This window comes from Borostomias antarcticus (assembly GCF_949987555.1).
Source record: "Borostomias antarcticus genome assembly, chromosome: 10".
Taxonomy (NCBI): domain Eukaryota; kingdom Metazoa; phylum Chordata; class Actinopteri; order Stomiiformes; family Stomiidae; genus Borostomias; species Borostomias antarcticus.
The window spans coordinates 16,943,025-16,966,598 of NC_140243.1; the positions used below are offsets into that span (position 1 = coordinate 16,943,025).

At 48.1% G+C, this 23,574-nt stretch overlaps 1 protein-coding gene across 3 annotated transcripts in view; it reads right to left on the reverse strand.

The window, feature by feature from the left end:
- The window catches only part of lars2 (leucyl-tRNA synthetase 2, mitochondrial), a 57,202-nt gene that overhangs the window by 418 nt on the left and 33,210 nt on the right, over positions 1 to 23,574 (reverse strand). For all 3 annotated transcript variants that reach the window (XM_084444959.1, XM_084444958.1, XM_084444960.1), the window contains exons 12-20: positions 23,129 to 23,412; positions 16,138 to 16,236; positions 10,421 to 10,558; positions 10,142 to 10,245; positions 8,294 to 8,476; positions 7,737 to 7,906; positions 5,017 to 5,094; positions 4,794 to 4,905; positions 3,217 to 3,344 (exon numbers count right to left, since the gene is read on the reverse strand). In XM_084444959.1, the coding sequence (XP_084301085.1) occupies positions 3,217 to 3,344; positions 4,794 to 4,905; positions 5,017 to 5,094; positions 7,737 to 7,906; positions 8,294 to 8,476; positions 10,142 to 10,245; positions 10,421 to 10,558; positions 16,138 to 16,236; positions 23,129 to 23,412 (1,296 nt within the window). The remainder of the gene's footprint in view (positions 1 to 3,216; positions 3,345 to 4,793; positions 4,906 to 5,016; positions 5,095 to 7,736; positions 7,907 to 8,293; positions 8,477 to 10,141; positions 10,246 to 10,420; positions 10,559 to 16,137; positions 16,237 to 23,128; positions 23,413 to 23,574) is intronic.

Genomic DNA, 23,574 nt, shown 5'->3' on the forward strand with positions numbered 1-23,574 from the left:
CACTGATTTCTCACGTTTGTAGAATATATTATGGATTACTGCCTTCTTCAGTCTTAACTGCCTGCTTCACGTCATAGACCACAGAAAACAAATACAGTATGCCTACTGTATCCTCCTCTGCTCCAGCTGTCTGTGTGTGTGTGTGTGTTCTAAAAACAGACAGCTGTGGTGGGGATGGGACGGGCAGCTCTATCCTCTGTCCTGCAGTACTGCAGGGTGGGCAGCCTCTGTGGTCCCCTGCCCCACCTCTGTGTGTATGTGTGTGTGTGTGTGTGTGTGTGAGAGAGAGAGCGTGCAGCTGTCTGTGTGTGTGTGTGTGTGTGTATGTTTTTGCATTTGTTAATAGGCTTATTTCTGTGTGTGTGTGTGTGTGTGTGTGTGTGTGTGTGTGTGTGTGTGCGCGTGTGTGCGTGTGTGTGTGGAAAGCTCTCTAGGTTCTGTGTGGAACAAACCCAAGGCTGTGATTAGTGGCCATGGACAGCAGAGGCTGCTTTCACTGAGCAAGGGGAACCCACAAGAAAGACTTCAGACCAGGGCCAGACCAGGGACAGACCAGGGCCAAACCAACGCCAGCATGTGTGGGAGCGTGTGTGTGTCTCTGTATAAGGGGTAGGGGGTTGTAGGTTTGTGTGTGTGTATGTGTGTGTTTGTTTGGGGGAGGGGGGTAGGTGTTGTTATTCTGTTGATTTGATTGTTTTCTCTGTCATCCTGTTTTCCTTGCGTGTGTTTCAGGGAATCGGGAACCACCCCTTTCTCATCACCCCCCCGCCCCCCTCTCTTTGGAAAGACAAAAACAACCACATCTGAGGAGCCTTGGCTTCTACCTGCTCACTGAGTCTATGTCAATGCAACGGAGTGGGTTTATAGCTGGAAGTGTGTGTGTGTGTGTGTGTGTGTGTGTGTGCGTGTGTGTGTGTGTGTGCACATCCCTGAGCTACTATGTCAATGCAACTGAGTGGGTTTATAGCTGGAAGTGTGTGTGTGTGTGTGTGTGTGTGTGCGTGTGTGTGTGTGTGTGTGTGTGTGTGTGTGTGTGCACATCCCTGAGCTACTATGTCAATGCAACTGAGTGGGTTTATAGCTGGAAGTGTGTGTGTGTGTGTGTGTGTGTGTGTGTGTGTGTGTGTGCACGTCCCTGAGCTACTATGGTCTTTGCCCCCCCCCCCTCGTCAGGACGCTCTTGGACGCTGAGCAGATGACTCTCTGGCCCCGCCCACCACTGCTGGACTGCACACTGATTATGACTCACACACACACACACACACACACACACTCTCTCTCACTATCCCTCTCATGGTACATGATTAGACTGTGTGTGTGTGTGTGTGTGTGTGTGTCTGCGTGTGTGTGTTTGTGTGTGTGAGAGAGAGAGAGAGAGAGAGAGAGAGAGAGAGAGAGAGAGGAGACAGGAATTACATGGTGTGTGCTGGGCAGCCTTAAAGTTGACATCTTGACATGGAAGTGCACAAAGACCCACACATGGACAAAATCTCTCTCTCTCACAAACACACGCATGCACACACACATGCATGCACACACACACACACGCGCACACACACACACACCCCCCCCCCCCACACACACACACACACTAATCACAGCCCCTCCGTAAATTACAGAGCAGGAGCTCAAGCACGGGCCTAACTGTTTGGGTTAAAGAGCCGGGCGTCTGAGGGAAACTTGAAGTATAAACAAGAGCAAGACCTGCCTCTGCTCGTGTGTATATCATTCTGAGACCGTTTAGAACTGTGCCCCTGCAAGTAGTGTGTGTGTGTTTCAGAGAGAGACGAAACACACAATGCCCTAAAAAAGCACACCGCTGCCTACAAACTAGAGCTGTGTTCGGAATCACTCCCTCGTTCCCTCACTCCCTATATAGGGTTCACCATGTAGTGAACTACCTAGGGAACGGAGAAAATGTAGGGTACATGCACTGTTCCCTGCAAATCAAGGTGAATTGTGGGTAATAAATAGTGGACTATATAGGGAACGAAAATTCCGTGGAGAATTCGGACACTACAAACAAAATGGCTGACGCCCTATATAGTGCACTATATAGTGAATAGGGAGCGATTCCGAACACAGCTTAGGACTAGAGACTGGCAACATGGACGACTATAAAGCAGCAGCGTACAACGTAAGGAGAGAAGTGAAAGAAGCCAAGAGGGAATACGGTGAGAAGATACCATCAAAATTCAAACAAGGCGACCTCAGTGTGTGGCAGGGACTGAACGCGATGACTGACTATAAGGGACCCCCATCCTCCTCAGGAGGTGTAGACGCTGCTCTCGTAAAGAGCCTCAACACAGCCTCAACACTGTCTATGCTCGCTTTGAGACAAACGGCGTCCGGACGGCCGTCGCACCTGAGGCGGAGGAGAGTGGAGGTGAAGAGGGAGCACTCTCTCTCTCTGAACACTACGTCAGAAGGGTGTTTAAACAGGTGAACACCAGGAACGCCGCAGGACCAGATGGTATCGCAGGGCGCGTCCTCAAGCCGTGTGCCGACCAACTGGCTCCTGTGTTCACAGTGATATTCAACCTGTCCCTGGCGCAGCCCATCGTCCCCACATGCTTCAAGAAGTCCTCCATCATCCCGTACCGAAGAAGCCAAGACCGGCCTGGCTCTATGACTACCGCCCGGTAGCTCTCACCTACGAGGTGATGGAAGTGCTTTGAGAAGCTGGTCAAGGAACACATCTGCTCCTCACAGCACACTAGACCCACTACAGTTCACATACAAACCCCACAGATCCACAGAGGATGTGATAGTTCACATTCTCCACACCACCCTATCCCACCTAGACAAGAGCAAGGGGAACGTGTCAGGTTATGTGAGACTGCTGTTCATCGACTACAGTTCAGCTTTCAACACTATAGCCCCACGCAGACTCGACACCAAGCTCAGGGCCCTGGGGCAAAGTGACGCCCTCTGCGAGTGGATCCTGGACTTCCTGTCAGACAGACCCCAGGTGGTGAAGCAACCACGCCTCATCCTACTTCACCCTCAACACGGGAGCCCTCCATGAGCCTGTGTTCTGTTCTCACTACTGTACTCCCTGTACACGCACGACTGTACAGCCACCTTCGACTCCAACACCATCGTCAAGTTTGCCGACGACACAGCAGTGATAGGCCTGATCACCAACAATGATGAGAGAGAAAAAGAGAGAGAGAGAGAGGGGGGGAGGGGGGGGGGGTGGTGCATGTGTCTCACCCGTACGGAGAGCTCCAGGGTGTCGGGGGTCTCTAGGTACTGGGGGTCCGGGGTGGGCCAGGGTTGCTGCAGCACGTCTCCACCCTGGGAGAAGAGGGAGCTCAGGGGGTTCCTCACCTGGATCAGGCCTGGAGGACACACACACACACACACACACACACACACACACACACGCATACAAACACACAGCTCAGCCCTACGGACATATTTGAGTTCCTCCAGTCAAGCCCACCCAGATCCTGCCTCTCTCTCTCTCTCTCTCTCTCTTTGTGACCGATAGGTGGGTCTCCAGGAAGGATATGAACTCACTCTGCCACCCGCCACCCCTCTACTGTGTGTATTAGAGATACAGGGAGCCCAAAGTCTTGAAATGCATGTTGTTGTTTTGCTTTGTTATTCAATCTGCCCTGATACTGTGCATCATCTCCCCAAATATATGCTGAGCCTCACATCTTGAGCGAAGCAGGACAACAGAGAGTCCATCGCCTGAACCCTGGACACAAACACAACAGAACCCCGTCAGTCATACATAAACACTACATCCTGTCCATGCATGCACACCCCATAACCTTTCACTCTACACACGCACACACACACACACACGCACGCACGCGCGCACGCACACACACACACACACACACACACACACACACACACACACACACACCCCACACGCACGCACACACACACACACACACACACACACACACACACACACACACCCACAAACACACCCCCACATGCACACACACACACACACACACACACACACACACACACACACGCGCACACACATACACACAAACCTCTTCCTGTCCGTGTTCATCCCTCAGATTCTCTGACTAAGGCTATCAGATGGAAGATATGACTTTCTGGACCTTTCCCAGAAACCCCTACTCCCAGCCCTTGAGCCTGTGTGTGTGTGTGTGTGTGTGTGTGTGTGTGTGCGTCTGTTGAGTACAGGGGGTTGTTTATGACTGGGTCTGACAATAGAGGGATGTTGTACTGGACAGTGCAGAGTCATGCTGCTTCCTCACTCAGCTGTTTTTATTCTGTCTCTATGAAGGTCAGTGTTGTATCATATAGGTCAGTGTCTGTCTCACAGTCTCTTTGTGGTCAAAGGAGTTCAGTCATGCCTTCAAGATATTCTCTCTCTCTCTTCCTTTGACACACACACACACACCAGTTTGCTCAATGGATACTAATGACATCATCAGGGCTTTAGCTGTAAGATAAGTGGTGGCATCAACATGACACCCATCTGAGGCAACTTCCTCTCGGACGTGTCTCAAAATACATCTCCGGTCTGCTGCCCCCTCCTCTCCCTCTCTCTCCCCTCTCTCTCTCTCCCCTCTCTCTCCCTCTGTCTCTCACCCTCTCTCTCTCTCTCTCTCTCTCTCCAATGTCATGTCATGAGAACGGCAGCCATCTGTCATTTCTAGCTTTCATTTTCTCCTGTCGGGTCCTCAGCCCCACTCATGCTCTACTGCTCCATTCCCCCCTGACCTCCTTCTCTGTACGAGTGTGTGTGTGTGTGTGTGTGTGTGTGTGTGTGTGTGTGTGTATTACAGACCCACCTGCCCAGAGTTCGGACGCCAGGTGAGGGGCCATGGGCGCCGTCAACACGCAGAGCACGGCCAGGGCCTCCTCAAACTCCACACTGTGCTGCACCACACGAGCCGATGCACTCTGACCGAGAGACACACACACACACACACACACGGCCTGTTAAAACACACGCCACCCACGGTCAGGCCGGTCTAGTCCACGGTGTTGGTGCCCGGGGCAGTGTGCACTCACAGACAGCGTGTTGGTCAGGCCCATCAGGCGAGAGATGGCTGCGTTCAGTACAAAGTCCTCGGAGAAGTGACCTGTGACCTGGTGGCACAACAGCTGAGGTCAGTCAGGCACGTCTATTTTTTCATTGCATGCTCTACAACTTACTCATTGGACTCAAAGTCACTGGATTACATTTTTATGTTGATGTAAGCATTTTTGTGAAAAGCCAGTCATCATGCTTTCATAGGCATATGACAGGCATATCTCATGCCCCGTTTGACCCAGAGTCACGAAACCTTGCATACATTTGCCTCTCCTCACGAGGAACAAATTTGCCTCAAGAACCCATAACTTTTGGTTATGTAGATTTTCCGCCATTTTGAATTATTTGAAAAACGCTTAAAATATATCTCCTACTAAGAAGCTTCACCAATCTGCATGAAACTCGGTAGACCCAGTCTAGGGACCAATATCTAAAGTTCCATCTCAGCAAAAGTTTGAAAAGTTGATTACAAGAGCCACTATTAGCCAATGAATATTGCAGAGGGCATGGCTTTTCACATGAAGGTGTATAAGTCCTGAAGGGTTACATTGAACACCACAAAACTTTGTACGCATATCAGCACAGATAAATGGAGGCTGATCCTCCATTATTGCCCCAATTAAACCAAATGGGGGCACTAGAGAGCTAATTTCTGGTTTAGGTCTAACCGTCATGCCGATTTTTCCGAAACTTGGTAGAGTGGTACCAGAGCATGCCCAATGGTAACTGGAGAAAGATGAAACTGATTGGCCTCAGGGTGGTGCTATAACAAGCCAAAATGCTTAAAAGTGGCTAAAACGCAATCCATTGCTGTGGCGGCCTGCGTGGCCAAATGGGGTTCATATTACCTGTATGAGTAGGGCATGGCATGCTCTACAACGTACTCCTTGGACATAAAATCATCAGCTTAAATTTTGATGCCGATGTAAGTGTTTTTGTGCAACAACACCCCCATTGCACTTTCATTGTATTTTCATTGAGATCAATGGCCACATAGCTCAAATGCTATGCCGTGTTTCGCTTGTTGCCTTTGACACATTTGTTGCGCTTGGCCCCGTTATTGCTGCTTGCAGCTATTTCTTTTCTTGTAATTTTCTTTATATATATATATCTAATTTGATCTATTATGTATATTCTCTATCTATTCCGCTGTACTTTCCACACGGCTGCTGTACCTTTTCCACTGCTGAAACCCCAAATTTCCCCCACGGCGATTATTAAAGTATCTTATCTATTGTAGAGTGTAAACTGGAGGTCGCCTCTGTGAGTACCCATAAAACATTATTCTTTGCAACGTTCTTTCTTGTCTTCTGTCTGAACCTGTTCCTCTCAGTAGGGTGAATGGAGAATGAAAGGACTTTAGGTGTGGGTAAGTGGCTACCCATACCTTCCCTGGCCGGGGTCTGTGTCTGCTACCACTCATGTCTGTCTGTGAGAAGTTAGGCTCGACCAATGACAGCAGCAGGACAGAAACGTCCCCCGTGTCATCAGCGTGTCAAATCAGCGGAGGTCTCGAGCTAAAGGCAAGAACACTGGGCATGGGTTGATGCTAGAATGGATCATTCGGAGGGACGAAAGGCGGCAACTCCGCTACATGTCATGAAATGCTCACAGCGGAATCATCTGGCCGCCCGGAGGTGCGTGGGCAGCGAGCACTGAGAAATTCCCCACGCTCGCCCGCAAGACTCCAGGCGAGCGTGCCCGAGCAGGAGCATTGCGATATGTGACGCGCGCCCACTCAGCGCCGTCCGAGTAGCTCCACTCCTCCAATTTCGTAAATCAGCCTGGGCCCCTGTGTCCACGCCTGACGATCCATTCTAGCGTCAACCTTGGGCATGTTGGTGTTCCGCCGCTAAGCCTTGTGGGAAGAGCCCCTTTTGGCATGGCCTCTTGGGACGAGGTTGCCGGCCCTGCCGATCAAAGGACAGCCGTGGCTTTGGGGGCTTAGAGAGGGGAGGGGGGGGGGGGTGAGAACCACACTTAACTGAACCAGAGGGACGGAGTGGAGACTATTTATAGTGTGAAAGCGTCGCTAGAGGATTTAAAATCAATTTTCATTCTCTTCTCCTCTTGGCCTTCCCAATTGGGCTTCAGGTTACCGTATAAAGCCGGCAAGAATTGAGTGGCTAGGACAGCTTCTCTTGTGTAATGGCGAGACTTTTAGGATTTGGTTTTAATCATGTAAGACACTGTTGTCTTTTATTTCAAAGTGAACATCCTGCATAATTGAATCATTGTATTACAAGTCAGAATGATTAAACTCAAAGTCAAACTCAAGAGACTGACCTGAACGATGCTATTGTCCATGACTGAAATAGCCAAGGTCTACTACACCTGTTACATTTGCATGTGTTTATCTTAATACTACAGAGAGAATCTTACAGCGTGTGAATGACAATGTGAAATTTTAATCTAATCAAGTTCTAATTATTTTTCTGACTGCATTAGTGACCTCGGCTGGTCAAAATGGGTAGTAAATGGGTAGAAATAAAGGAACCATCTACCTCTCCATTGATCATGTCAATATCTACTTTGACAATAAGCTCCAGGATAAAACTACATGAATACTGATACTGCGGTCAACTTGTGCTACAACACTGAAACCACCTGCCTGCCACTAACATAGAAGAGAGAAGATATAGATTTTTTGTGGTGGAGGGAGAAAAGGTCCAGGGTTTGGAGGGTGTCGTGTTGATACCTGTTCCACAGCAAAGTTCTTGTTCTCCCAGATCCTCCTGGTCTCGGCCTGCTCCTTCTTTGTCAGCAGCGAGGGGTCGGGGGGCGCCCCCTCCTGGCGAGCCACCCTCAGCTTGGTGACCAGCCCCCAAAGACGAGACTGCCAGCGCAGCACGCCAGGAAGGGCGTCAGCTGTGGAGGACACACACACACACACACACACTTAAACACATCATCCAGTCGGAACCAAATTATGGAGGCAATTATTTTTGTTTGGGTAAAAGAAGGAGCTGATGTGTAAACGTGCGTCTGTGTGTGTGTGTGTGTGAGTGTGCATGTGTGTGTGTATGTGTGAGTGTGCATGTGTGTGTGTGTGTGTGCATGTGTGTGTGTGTGTGTGCATGTGTGTGTGTGTGCGTGTGTGTGTATGCGTGTGTGTGTATGCGTGTGTGCGTGCGCATGCGTGTGTGTATGCGTGTGCATGTGTGTGTGCATATATGTGTGTGTGTGTGTGTGTGTGTGTGTGTGCGTGTGTGTGTGTGCGTGCGTGTGTGTGCATGTGTGTGTGTGCTAACTCACTCTTGGCGTCCCAGAGGATGTCCTGCTCGGGCGGAGCAGCGTAGAGGATGTAGAGCCGGACGGTGTCGATGCCGTACTGCTGGACCACCTCCTGGGGGTCCAGGCCGTTGTGTTTGGACTTACTCATCTTCTCCCAGGTTACCTGGAGCCGCCCGCCACTGCCCCCCTGCACCGGCTCCTCCCCTGCGGAAGAGGGGTCAGAGGTCAGCATAGGAGAGCACACCATGATGAGTACTGTATATGTCCTGGTAAGGTGCTTGCCATCTGCTGGAATGGTGAACGTCTCCATGTGTAATTAGGGGTCGAATTAGTCGACAAGTACTGTGTTTTAGATAGATAGGTGGGTACTAGGAAGGAAAATTGCAGTCTTACACCAGCCACACACACGAGGGATCTTGCCAGGAAAGAAAGGAGAATCTGTCTGTGAACTTAGTCTCACTCTTTTCCAGTCCTCACCAGTTCTAGATTGATCTGTGGCCGTTTCTGTCAGTGTGCTCACCCTGGGGAAGGGTCTCATTAGAGGTCCACCTTATAGTCAGCTCTCATCACACACACGCACACACACACGCACGCACACAGTGACTGACAGACAGAGAGACAGACAGCCTCAGACTTGAGAAAAAGAGAAGCTTCCTCCTCTCTGAACACCAAACCTACTGATGTTTACCCTGTTGCCAGGCAACAGCAAGCAGGGGAAAGCCCAGCACAACAAATTAATTCAGAGACCGAGACAGAGAGAGAGGCAGAGAGAGAGAAAAAGAGAGAAGCAGAGAGAGAAAAGTAGAGAGAACTTCTGAGAAAAAAACGTGGCATCTGAAAATGCTGTCCTGTTTCCTAGCTAGTTTATTTCACCATAATGTAACAAGTCTAGGTACATTGGAAGTATTTTTATCGCTTGTGTTACAGTATGTGCAAGACATTTTAGCTTATCTGAGACCACCCCTAGACAAGTAGAGAGAGGGGGGGTGCCTGGTGGTCTCAGGAAGTAAGAGAAGAACGCCTATTTACTTATGCTTATTTTGGTTACTAGGTAAAACCCACAGCGTTACTGTATATAATTGTTTATCATTGGGCCAGTTAGTAATGCCGGAGACTTGACGGAGATGACAGCTAGTTCACCTGGAAGGAGCGCCTGAGAATTCACCGTAGGCCCACTTAGAGACTCTGTGTAGGGACATTTTCGGCCGGGATTACTAATGACTTATAGGAACTGTTTTTAAAACCTGAACTGAACAACCTTCTCTACAGCGGATTGGGCTGGCCAGGACTGGCCTGGGAGCTGGAGTCAACGCACGGGCTGTCAGCTACAGAGAGGTAAGCCATCCTGTTCAGTGTCTCTCTCAAAGTGTGTGTTTCTAATGTATGTGGACAGGGAGAAGGACACTGGGGGTCTATTAGCCAGAACTACCCCTAGACAACGTAGCCAAGGCATTGTATTAGGTTGAGAATAGCCAGGGTGGACCCCCAGCCAAACTGTCCCTTTACACTTGTCCTTATCTTATCAGTACGAATCAATTCCTCATTCCAGTCCAATCCTAGGTACGCTAGACAGCACAAATCAATTCCTCATTCCAGTCCAATCCTAGGTACACTAGACAGCACGAATCAATTCTTCATTCCAGTCCAATCCTAGGTACGCTAGACATTATAAGGTTCCCAATCTAGCAATTTACTATCTGTAATCCAGCAGTCGATCAAATAGATCCTCATCTACTGATTCCATCCTATCATGGATGACTGTGACTGTGTCCGTAATATACTGTAGGCAGTCAGTTGTTATTGTTGTTGTCTGCCAATGAGGGCAGCCGGTTGTGGGGGCCTGAGGGTCCCCCTCTGAGCTGTGCCCACCTGAAAAGTCAACGTCTTCTCTCTTCAGGTACCTGCCAGTCTCTGCCTGTCTGAACGTCTGGCCCTTGATGAGGCCCTGCACCAGCAGCTTCCTGAAGGGCTCCCTGTAGAGAAAACACACGCACACACGCACGCACGCACGCACGCACGCACGCACACACACACGGTATATGCACTTGACACTTCACACACAGTACATGGTCATTGTTCTCAGATGCTTTTATCCACCTGCACCCTGTCTCAGTCTAGAAGAGGCCAAGGGGGCGTGGCCTAGCCTACCTGTGCGCCACCAGGCCCTGGTCCTGGCAGAAGTGGGAGAGGAAGCGTGCGTAGTACAGGTGCATCACCGCATGCTCCTTCCCTCCGATGTACACGTCCACAGGCAGCCAGTGATCAGCAAGGGCGCGCTCGAATGGCCTAAAGGGGCGGAGTCGGGGGCGGTCTGTTTAGTTTATTAGGATCCCCTTTAGATGTTACAAATGGTAACGGCTACTCTTCCTGGTGTCCACAAAAAAAACAATAATACAAGCAAACATGCAGCAAAAAATACATAGTGAGGTAAGAAAGAGTAATACATAATGATATAAATAAAGTAAATAAAAAAAATAACATTAGCATTGAGTCAGTGAACACGAATTAACATCGGCCTTATCAGTGAACATCTCATTTAGGCCTACATAAAACAACAAAATTATTTTTTGATTATTCATCAAGATAAGTAAATACATTGTCTTTTTTTGCATTTTACATTTAATTTCTGTGATTTCTACTTCTTTCCACAAAGCCATTGCTTACGTTTGTTTGTGTATGTATCTGTCAGCAGGATTACGCAAAATGACTGGACCGATTTTCATGAAACTCTGTGGAAGAGTATAGCATGGTCCAACTTAAAACCCATTACATTTTGGAGCACATGCAAATCACGGGGCGGGTCCACAGGTCGTCCAAACACGGCTGGCCATTCACCGCCATTCATTTTGTGGACCATGATTGCACAAAAACTACCAGACCGATTTTCATGAAACTCGGTGGAGGGGTGTATCACGGCCCAATTTAGATCCACTATTAGCCAATGTGAATCACAGGGCAGATCCACGCGCCATTTCCTGGTTTGTCCATTCACTGCCATACATTTTTTGGCCTAGGATTACACAAAAAAAACTACCAGACTGACTTTCATAAAACATGGTGGAGGGGTATAGCATGGGCCAACTTAGAAACCATTAAATTGTAGGGTGGGTCCATGAGCTGTTTATTGGTTTGTTTGTTTGTTTGTTTGCAGGATTACGCAAAAACTCCCAAACTGATTTTCATGAAACTCGTCGGAGAGGTGTAGTATGGGTCAATTTAGAACCCATTCAATTTTGGAGTGGATCCAAATTACAAGGTGGGTCCACGAGCCGCCCAAACATGGCCGGCCATTCACCTCCATTCATTTTTTGGACTTCCCCCCCATTCACTACTGTATCAATAGGGGGAATTGAAACGGTCATATCTCGACATGGGAAGGTCACACAGGCACGTGGTTTGGACCGGCATAAAGCTCTGTACCTATCGAATGGAGCGATCCCAAACATGTCGTACTCGCATGCACGTGGGCGCACAGAGCCACAAAATACATTTGTGGGTGGAGGTCTGTGCTCTCTGAGCACCATTTCTAGTTAGACATATTCCTAAAGACTACCTGTACCACGAGACTAGCTTCCAATCTATATTCCACCATTAGCCATGACAGTTCCTGATGCATATTTAAAATGTTGGACCTATTTTTACACCTAAGGGCAAGACGTGCTGGATTATTTTGGGCTAATGGGTTTCCCCAGATCTTTACTGCACTGGACCACACCGCCGGACAGTAATCAAGGTTGGATAACACCAGTGCCTGGATAACCAGGACAGAGGTTGCCGCTAAAAGCATAAAGCTCTCGACCTAATGAATGCAGCTATATCAAACATGTCCAGCTCGCACACAGCCACAACATGCATTCATGGACGGGAGGTCTGTGCTCACTGAGCACCATTTCTAGTCTTAGTTATGCTTTCAATAAGCGTGGACCATGATAGATGACTTGTCTAATGTAATGCCCAGTAGTTTTGTGTCCTCCACCTGCTCAATTCCCAGTCCTTTCAGAGATACATTGAGTTTTAGGTTTGATTTTAACATGTGATGAGAGCCAAATAAAATAGATTTAGTTTTTGGATTGTTCAATACCATCCTGTTGTTCAGTAATGAATAGAGATGGGCTGATTGTCTTTTTTGGCCGATACCGATTTTTTTGGGGGGGGGGGGGCAGACTCATCTATACCGATTTTTGGCCGATAACGATTTTCAAAAATTTTAATTAATTGACAGCACTCACTTTGCATTTTCTTGCTTTTTTATTTAAAATTCTGCAATCCCAGGATAGTACAGATGAAAGTAACTGAATATGACTATGACTGTGTATAGGACTGTTAACACTGTTGATTGTATGACTGTGTATAGGACTGTTAAGACTGTTGATTGTATGACTGTGTATAGGACTGTTAACACTGTTGACCGTATGACTGTATAGGCTATAGGACTTAAAGGAAAATGCTCGTTTTTGACAACCTGGACCTTATTTACGACATATTATAAGAAGTTTGACTCACCCAGATCACTTTTGTGTTGTTCGGAGGCCTGTAGAAGAAATTTAAAATCCAGCGCGAGCCAGTATATCCATGTAATGGCGGCGCACGGGGCACTGAGAATGCAGTTTCTCAAAATCCATTTTCGGCCGCTAAACGGTTGTTTTCATCAATCAGATTGCATGAATCGACAGTAGAGATTCCTCTACGCGAGCCATTCTTTCGGTTTTCAAATACGTGGTCTGTAGCCTCTGTAATATGATCTTTACACGCCTCTCCCCCACTTGCTCCAGCACGCATGCGCACAGGCCAGCGCGCAGACTGGATATTCTCCCTCACATTCTCTGCGCTACGATCGTAGTTGGTGCCGAGAATATTGTCGTCGTCATTCGTCAGCAACAATCCGATCGTAGCGCAGAGAATGTGAGGGAGAATAGCCAGTGTAAAGATCATATTACAGAGGCTACAGACCACGTATTTGAAAACCGAAAGAATGGCTCGCGTAGAGGAATCTCTACTGTCGATTCATGCAATCTGATTGATGAAAACAACCGTTTAGCGGCCGAAAATGGATTTTGAGAAACTGCATTCCCTTTGCCCCGTGCGCCGCCATTACATGGATATACTGGCTCGCGCTGGATTTTAAATTTCTTCTACAGGCCTCCGAACAACACAAAAGTGATCTGGGTGAGTCAAACTTCTTATAATATGTCGTAAATAAGGTCCAGGTTGTCAAAAACGAGCATTTTCCTTTAACACTGTTGACTGTATGACTGTGTATAGGACTGTTGGTGCCTCATTTTACTCACTCGAACTGTTTAATGAAAATAAAAAATATATATCTTTGTTCGTTGTGTTTAAACCAGCAGGTTTTCATGTGCATCTTGTTGTGGTTCGGCCGCCATGAGGTGCTTCCCCGTCTAGGAGCGTCATCGCCGGGCTTGCCTGTGCGCGTCCTTCCACCTAGGCACGCGTGCTGAGAACGCAGAGGCGCACCGGTGGCTCGACACACCTGTGCTCCTGACCGGTGGCTCGACACACCTGTGCTCCTGCGTCTCTCCCTGAGACAAATGAGGGGGAGGCCCGGCACGTGCATTTCTGCCGCCGAGCGGTGTTGCAGCATGAACTAGGCGAAACACAATTATGCCACCCCTCTATTTGCGAATACCAGCAATAACGCACAGCATAAACAACAGTAACCACACAAAGTCTAGTCTATTGCAACGCACAGTGTCAACATTATAAGGAAAAGCATGACGCGCATAACGACATACAATAAGCGAGAATAGAATAGGGTTAGAATATTATTGCCTATTGCAAGCAGTCTTGTTGTGAATCTTTGGACTGAACTGGCCTTTAGAATAGCAGGCTACCTATTATTCTTCAATGATAGGCCTAATGTCTAATTTACATAGCATATAACAAAAATAAAATGTAGGCTATTAGGCTACTGTAGGCCTAGTTGTAGGCTATAATAGTTCGTTTCTGTAGGCTATTCTATGTGTTGAAAAATAACTGGCCAGTATGGCAATACGGTCTGGAGTGGTCCGACTCCGAACGGACCTCTAAAACTGCGCCGCTGCTGTCGTTCCTGCTCTCCGCTCAACATGCGGCGTGAACGGTTACTTCTCATGACTGTAGCCTATCACTCCCTCCCGGAAATACACTTCACCATGGCTCTTGTATACAGTTGAATTTATTTAGTCTTCATCAAATCCACCGTCGAACTAAAGAATCGGCTCACAGAAACCTGCCAGTTAAAGCCAGATCGGCTGGTCGCAGATTGGGCTAATTTTAGTCAAATCGGCCGGTTTTGAATCGGCCACCGATCGATCGTCCCATCTCTAGTAATGAAACTGTTATAAGAGTGGGGACTGGGGGGTTACTGGGGTTAGTTAACAATCCCAGCTCTCCTCTGGAGAGACAAGCTTGTTAGAAGGATCTACGAGGTATGCATTACTCCATAATGATGACTGAAAGTCTGATAGTATCTAGGGGATCTCTTCTTAGCGCTATGAGTATTCATATCCTCTAGGGGGCAGACTGAGCTTGACACCGGCTAACATAGGAACTCAAGATTCACTTACTGAAGAGGCATCCTGAAGCCCCCCCCTTCTCTCTTTCTCTCTCTCTGCCCATCATCTCTCTTTCCATACACTTCCCTCCCTCCCTCAGACACACCCATTACACAGCAATTCTCCCAGAGCAGAGCTAAAATGCTGGTCAGTGATGTCTGCGGATAATTGAACCGGATAAACTAGTTATGAACTCACTAAGCAGAAAATGACTGAGCTTTGTGGTGTCTGCGGAAGCAAAGATGAACACACAAACACATGCACGCGTACATACACACACACACACACACACACACACACGTATCCTCTCTCTGACCCCTATCCCTACGTGTACCTCAGCACAGTCAGCCAGCTGGATGCACAAACAGAGTAATTGCTTCTTCTGTTGTGGAATAATCTGCCCACCCCCCGAAGAGGAGTTTTACAACAGGGTCGCTGGAGGAGGGATTGGTCCAGGGTGGTGGTGGGAAATTAATCTCTTTGGTCAACCTCTGGGTAGCGGAAATGCCACAGCAGCCAGCAGACTTTATAATTTCACTCAGACTGTGTGTGTGTGGGTGTGTGTGTGTGTGCGTGTGTGTGTATGTTTTGAAGCGAAACTCAAGACGGACAGAGTTTTCTGCTACAGTGTTGTGTGTGTGTGTTGTGTGTGTGTGTCTCTTGGGGGGGTGGACAGAATCTGGGAGGTGGGGGGGGGGTGTTCTAGGTGTGTGTGAATCTTTGAGTCAATCACTGAGTGTTTGATGCTGTGAGCATGTACGTGTCTCTGTGTGTGTGTGTGTGTGTGTGTGTGTGAGAGAGAGAGAGAGAGAGAGAGAGAGAGAAGGAATGGGATGAGATGGGAGAGAGAGGCGGAGGACAGTGTTTTTGACCCCGAGCAGATTGAATGGACCAAGCCATTACGTTTAATATCTGTTCTTGGACTAAAAAGGGGGACAGCTGGGCTGACCATCCACCAGCAGAGGATCGGACCTCAGGTGGCCGTGCTCTCCTCCACTTGGCCTGAGAATAGTCTCCGCACTTTCAAATCCATCACTGTCTAAACACAGGAGAGAGGGAGACCGAGGGGGAGCAGAGGAGAGATCTGCCTCTTTTAAGCATTTCATCACACAACTTTCCTGAAAGGGGCGAGTTTGAGTTGATGGGTAAATTGACTATGAAAGAGAGGGATCACGCAGAGATGAAAAGAGAATATTAGGGAGAGCTGAATGACAAGCTTGGGCGATCCTTCCTTCTGGTTCTGTCTTTTCTACTGCTGTGATGTCCAAATTTCCCCTGCGGGGGGATTATTAAAGTTATATCTTATGTTACCTGCGTTGGTTCTGAGGGTCTGTGTATCTGAAGTAGTACCAGGCTGAGTCCACAAACGTGTCCATGGTGTCTGTCTCTCTACGCGCCGGGCCATTACACCTGAGAGGAGAAGAGAGGAGGAGAGAGGAGGAGAGGAGAGGAAGGAGGAGACAAGAGGGAAGGAGAGAAAACAGGCAGGGAGGAGAGAACAGGAGAGAGACAGAAGAGCAAATCAATATCACTAGATACTTGAGAAGATTTAGATGAACAAATAACAGTTCATGGGGATCTAAACTTATGAGCCTGTTTGTTTGTTTGTGTGTGTGTGTGTGTGCGTATGTCAAATCAAATCAAACTTTAGTTTTTTTTATATATATATATATATAGCTCATTTAATTTGCGCTGACTGGCAATTCTGATTGTCGCGCGATTTGTCGACGGGGTGGGGGGGCGTGGGGGGGGCGGCTTTACCGCTGTCCAGGTCAGTTAGCCTGGCGGCCACCTGTCGGCCAGATGGCCAGCAAGCCCCTTTGCATGTGTGTGTGAGCGTGTGTGTGAGCGTGTGTGTGTGTGAACGTGCGTGTCCAGGCTGGCACACACACAGCCCCGGCTCCTGTTCCCTGCCCAAGCCGCCGTGCCCACTAGGTCCACACTGAATACCCACGGTGCTGCCAGCCCTCTGTGTGCCTCTCTGTGCCTGGGTGCGTTCAAGTGTTTGTGTTGGAAACTTTGTTTCCTCGTTCGCCGAAGCCAAACGGCGCTCTGAACACACACACAAACACGAGTCCGCCCGGCCGGCTGGCTGAAATTCAGCAGAGGACGGCGACAAAGACATGGTTGATGAAACAAAAGACAAGGACCCAAACTGTTGTGCTTATAACACGCATGGCTGAACTGTGCATGTGGCTGCTTCTCTTTCTCTCTCTCTCTAATGAGTCTCTATAGGATACAAGCACCTCATAAGAACCCTCGTGCCTGAAAGACAAATAAGTGCACAGGGAACCTGTCGTCCCCCACCCATGATGCATGTCGTCAGCGTGTGCAGTTTTTGAATGTGTAAGCGGGCTTTTCTAGTTTAGATTTATCTATAGAGCCGGCATATACAGGCCCATCATATTTTTTGCAAGCTTTTATTCGAAAGGGAATTCATAGTGAATTAAAATATCAGTGATTAAATAGTTAGTAATCTGAAAACAGCCCAAGTAATAAAATGGTATGATAATCTACTGTTCATTTGGTCTCTGCCTCCCCCTGCTGTCTGTATAGTGTTAATGCGCTATAGTGGATCTGCACAAAGCATTCTCCAAGGTCTAAGAATAGCTACCAAAAGAGCTACTGCACACTTCAAGCTCTGAACTCTGTGGATGTAGAAAGTAGACGGCCTCCTGAGTAGAAAACGTACATGGCAATGGGAAAAATTAATTGTGGAGACGGACTCGCGGTGGTGGGCTCTGGTACATGTGTGCTGGACGCATGTACAGTAGAACCTCAGATCCGAAAGGTCTGGTCAATCGAACAGGTGTATAAAACCGTAAGCAGGCGTTTCATTTGAGATTTGACTGCTGTATTTTACAAATTTAGCTTGTATAGTTGGTAATTTGATTACAATTTCAATGCCTTTCTGATTGTTCGTGTCATAGAGGGTATTTATAGATTTACTACGAGTTTAACTGAAATGAATATTTAATTTAGAAAGTTTTAGGGCTGGACCCGACTGAATTTTGTGAGTCGAATCAGATTCACCTGTTCAAACCAGAGATTCAACGATTCGTTCCTCCTTTTTGTTTTTTTCCTCATAAGCCTAGGGGAGAGTGCGGGAGTCGGGACACCTGTCAAACCTTAAAGTCGCACTGAAATGGACGTTTGAGATCATTGAACTTCCTTAGTTTGACGTATTTCCGACGCAAACAAGCTATGAGGGTGGAACATATGTTTAGAGGAATTTGATTGGAACATTGACAAGTGGACGGGTTTTAAGAACTTTAGACAGATTCGATAGAAGGATAGCGTTGATTGACGGGTGGATGTCGTGAGATTGTTGGCCTAAAGTCTAAGGTACCTGTTGTCGTCATTGCACGTGACCTACCGTTTTCCTAAGTAACAAATTATATACTTTGATATCAGATTACAACAAAAGTAGAATTTTGTAATTTTTTGGGGCATACATTGTTGAATAGGTGAACACTATGACCAATTATGTGAACCAAAATGGGACAGAATGTTTTTTTCATTTCAGTGCGACTTTAAACTCACACGCGCAGGCAGCACAATAAAAGATTTTTTCTTGCTACACATTCTCCATCTACTTCGGATGTGTTTTTATGCACTGTTTCCCATAGCCTACCGTTGGGCGATTTGACAAGTCTCTTCAACTGCACATTTCAAAGCGTGCGTGAATAGGCTCATGCATTGAGCAATCAACAGAGAAATGTATTGGCGGGTGATATGTGATATCACATTTGGTAAATGCAGGTGATTGCTGGTGCATTGTAGGCTAGACGCATAGCAGAGGGGAGAGGGGCTCTGTTCTGCCTTCTCCTCCCTCCACTATGTCGGTCTTCAGTCTCTTTTTCCCGCACCACAAATAGCTATGGTAATAGCCTAGGTCTAAAACGAATGACTGACCTGTTCCATATAAATCACAAGGCAGGTGAGTGGTCTTAGCCCACCGGCACATCTTGACAGTGGAGAAAAAAAAAAAAAAAAAAGACTGCTCGACTTAAAGAATCTCAGTCGACTTAATGGTCTCCGACTGATGATTCGACTCGTCGACTTTCAGCGGGCAGCCCTAGTTGATTTGGTTTATCTGGTGTAAGAGTTCCGAATGAATGTCATTCCCGGTGTGTTCAAATCTCAGAGGTCCTACTGTACGAGCCTGGGCTGGGGATTCCATGTGATGCACGCACACGCACGCACGCACGCGCACACACACACACACACACACACACACACAGAGGTGTTACCCCCCTCTAATCTATAATAAGACTTAGAGGGGGGTTGCCTAGCAACAAGGCAAAAGTGTACCAGGTTAATGTTTTGAAAGCCAGGTGCCGTTTCAAGAGTTCAGAGCCCACAGCACAACAAAGAGAGAGAGACAAGCCCCTCACAGAACCAACAGAGGCATTTCACCCAGAATTAAATTCTGCCTATATCCCCCATATTACACATACCACATTGCACAAAACCCATATTGCACATGCCCAGTGGGGAAAAAGCCCAGCTTGACACCATTAAACAACCTCACTTAACACCATTCAAAATTCTGATTGAGGTCGGCACAAATGAATATTTGAACGAGTTTCCAATGGGGTGCTTTAAACCGTCCGATGAAAAAAGCTCAAACTCATCATGGAGAATATGAGATGGGCCTGACAGTATCCCCCATGCCTGCCTGGAAACAGACTGTTCATATATGGACTGGAGGGACTGGTGCTGCTCCCTCCCCATGACTTTCATGGTGGTCTGTGCCAAACGAGCGTGCTTCTTCTGTTCCCTCAAATGGATCAATCAGGTTATGGTGAGGTGTCTGGATAGACAGCTGGTAAAAAGCGAGGAGCCTAACTCTATGTGTGTGTGTGTGTTTGTGTGTGTGTGTGTGTGTGTGTGTGAGTAAGTGCGTGTTTGGGGAACAGATGAGCCACTGAAAGAATATTGCTTCCAGAGGAAAATATGCCTAGAGCCATTATGCATGTGTGTGTGTGTGTGTGCGTGCGTGACATAATCAGTGTCAGGTCCCAGTTCACAAGAGACCCCCCCCCCCACGCAAGCATGCACGCACACAGCCACACACACACAGCCACACACACACAGCCACACACACACACACACACGCAAGCACACACACAGCTGCTGCTAGCCCTTTCACTGCCGGGGCTAATCTCAGACAGGGTTCAAACGACGGACCAATTTACAGCAGGAGTGGGGGCACCCGACACTCCATCAGCCGACAGGAAATGACTTTCTGAAGGACGATACGACGCCACCTCTCCCACCATCTCTCAACAAACTCCGCTCCTCCTCCTTCTCCTCTCACCCCCCTCTCTCCTCTTCTCTCCCCCCCCCTTTAATTGGACAGGCCCGATGAGTAAGAGACAGTTTCCAAAGATGCTTATGACAGGGAGGAGGCGGAGCGAAGAAAACGTGCTTGTGCCTCTCCGTGCCGCCTTCAGGTTTGGCTGTGGCTGTGGGACCACTGAGCACGCAGCCACCTGCAGCGAGGTTGGGGGAAAGACCAGGCCAATCAACGCGCGGTCAGTCAGATGGTGCCTTGGCCCTGGGGGAGGCTGGCCTGGTCTTCTGGTTGGAGAAAGCTCTCAACGGAAGATCATAATCACAGACTTTTCTCTCATTTCGCGGCCCTTTTCTCAGAGATGACTCACTGCTCTTATGTATGTACAGTGTGTGCGATTGTGTGTGTGTGTGTGTGAGAGAGAGAGAGAGAGAGACAGAGCGTGTGTGCATATGCGTGTGTGGTCTGTGTAACGTTTATCAGTTTAATTTTATCAATGACGTGAGTAAATAGAATAATACGTAATTGGTTGCATTATTTCAATTTTGCATCGTTTTTTCCAATTGTCGATTTTTGTATATGCTCCTTTGAAAAATGAAAATTGAAATATTGGTGCAGGTCAGAAAACTGTATTTTCTGTTTTTCGCCTCATCTGGAGGGAGGAGGGGAGGGAACTCGTCATCAAATGTCCCAGCGGAATAATCCAATCACATCGGCAGCTTGTTTCTAATTTCAGTTTATTTCTGTCTACGTTCCCCGTAGTCAGCTAGCGTTACGTTGAGCTAGCATAAGATATAATCCATCTTCGCCCAGTACATCAATATACTATGTATATTCATCAAAACAACTACTTGTCCTATGTGTATATATTAATGTAATCGTACCACCATAACAGATATATTCAAAGCATATCTTCACTATTTTCGCTATGTTAAAATCGCTGTGCTAGTTACAGTAGGCCTACTGTTAGTTCAATGAAATTGATAGTCTTCTGCTCGATCTAGCCTTCAGTAGGCCTAAGCTGGCCTACTCTGGCCAAATGTCAAGAGGTGGACATCGTCCTTTCTTCCTAGGATCTGGCTATGTGCTTTTCTTACATTTCCTTCCGGATCAATTAAGTATTTATCGATTTCTATCTTGAGCAGTTTGATTAGTGTCATTATAAGCACGGAGAATAACCATGCATTGACCCGACCCCCAGTCGGACTTGAATGATTAATTTTTCATTCATTTTCCTTAATTTTCTATTATCATAGACTCTGAGGCTCCAGCGTAGGATAAGGCTGATGATTTAGGGTCTGACTGCATATGAGGGCGCCACGCCATGTAGTGAAGGCTAATTGGGATGCAAGGAAATTTCAACAACACAGCGGAAGACACAAAAATGAAGCGAGCAAAGCGCAGTCCAGCGTGGGACGTTCTTATCAATTAATCGACTATTGTTTGTTAAGGTTAGTAGTTATCGATTAATGAAATTCCTTGAAATTTGCAACCCTAGTGTCTGTGTGTATGTACAGTATGTGTGATTGTGTGTGAGAGAGAGAGAGCATGTGTGCATATTGTATGCAGGGAGTGTGTGTGTGTGTGTGTAATGTGTGTGTTTGTGTGTGTGCGTGCGCGAGTGTGCACACAGGCCACCTTCCCGGTATGTAACCCTCTCCGTCATCCACACGTCACTCATTGCATAACTGTGTCAGAGCAACTATGTGTATCTGCTATTAATCCCGCCTGCTATTAATCCCGCCTCCTCCGCATTCACATGCTACCCAGTGTTCTCTCAGGGGTGTCATTTCCCAAGTTGATGTGGTTACAGACTGACTCATTCTTTCAGACCAGATCCCCTGTGTTCAAAGTCAAACAGTGAGAGGATACAAGACGCACCAATGAGTCCAGGAACTCCGAGAGCTGCATCGATGCAAGACAGACCCAGAAGAGTTAAATTCATTCAAGACCATGAATTGATTCAATGACTGTGAATTTGGGAATGGGACATTCAGATTCAGATTCACATAATATCAGAGTGGAATCCCCGGGGGCGGCTGTGGCTCTTCTTCTTCTTCGTACGGGTTAGATGTTATCCTCTCCCCCCCAGGCTTGTGCCCGAGGGGCTATCCTTTTACCCCCCCCCGAGCCTGGGTGAGGGGGTCACCCGGGCTATATATCCGGGCACGCCTGCAGGAGTCATGTCACCATTTCATCATCCAGTCAGGCTGTGCATTCCGTTGGGTGTCCGATATATCAGACAGTCCCGGATGACGTGGTCTGCGGTTTGTTCCTCAGCGCCACACTCGCTGTGGCTCAGGAGGTACAGCGGGTCGTCCAATGACTGTAGGGTTGGCGGTTCGAATCCCGGCTCCTCCTGTCCACGTGTCGAAGTGTCTTTGGGCAAGACCCTGGACTCCAAATTGCTCCCAATGAGCAGGCTCGCACCTTGCATGGCAGCTGCCACCATTGGTGTGTGAATGGGTGAATGAGAGGCCACTGTAAAGCGCTTTGGATAAAAGTGCTACAGTATATACTGTAAATGCAGTCCATTTACCATTTTTACTCCTCAGGGGTTTTCAAGTGAGCTGCAGCGTAGGAGAATATAAAGACAGAAGGCGGCTGTAGAAGCAGATAGAAGTAGGATGCGACCTGGTGTCGCCCGATCCGAGCACGGCCGGATCCCAGTGGGAGCGGCACACGGGGCAGCCACTCCCTGAGGGTGGCGCGTTCGTCTCGGCTCTATCGCTGTCGCAATCCCCCGCGTGGCCTGGGAATCACGGGCCCCGAGAGAGTCAAGTAGTTTGTCTCTCTCCTCCGTTATCGCCGACCGATGGGGTTGTGTGACGAATCTTCAACAGTAAGAATGGGGAGATTGGACAATATGTCGGGTGTAATTGGCTGCAACATCGAAGTAGATATAGATATAAGTACGCTGAGGAGTGTCTAAGTTGAAGTAACTCAATCCCCTAACTGGGCGCAGAGCTACTGATGGCCCGTGAGTGGTCTGAGTGGTCTCACCTGGGGCAGGAGCAGTTGACCCAGTGATCGGCGGCCTCCAGAGGGGACGCCCCCTTGCCCGTGAGGGGGGGCAGCTTGGGCAGGGTGACTGGGAGTTCCTCCTCGGGGACCGGCACGGCGCCGCAGGACCCGCAATGCACCATGGGAATGGGGGTGCCCCAGTACCGCTGCCTGGATATCAGCCAGTCCCTGAGCTTGGAACTGGTCAGGTGGCCGCCAACCTTCCTCTCTCTGGCCTTCTGGGTAATGGAGTGAAAGGCGTCCTCTCTGCTGAGACCTGTAAACTGCAAATGGACGAGGGACGGTGCCACGGCTCAGTTACAGGTTAATTATGCAAGCATCTGTTTGAGTATCTTGAATTAATTCCGGTCACAGGGTTTTTCCTGCATGGACAATTTTTTGGCGCCCCCCCCCAAAGAGATTTTAGCAAGAGCCAAAGGAAAATC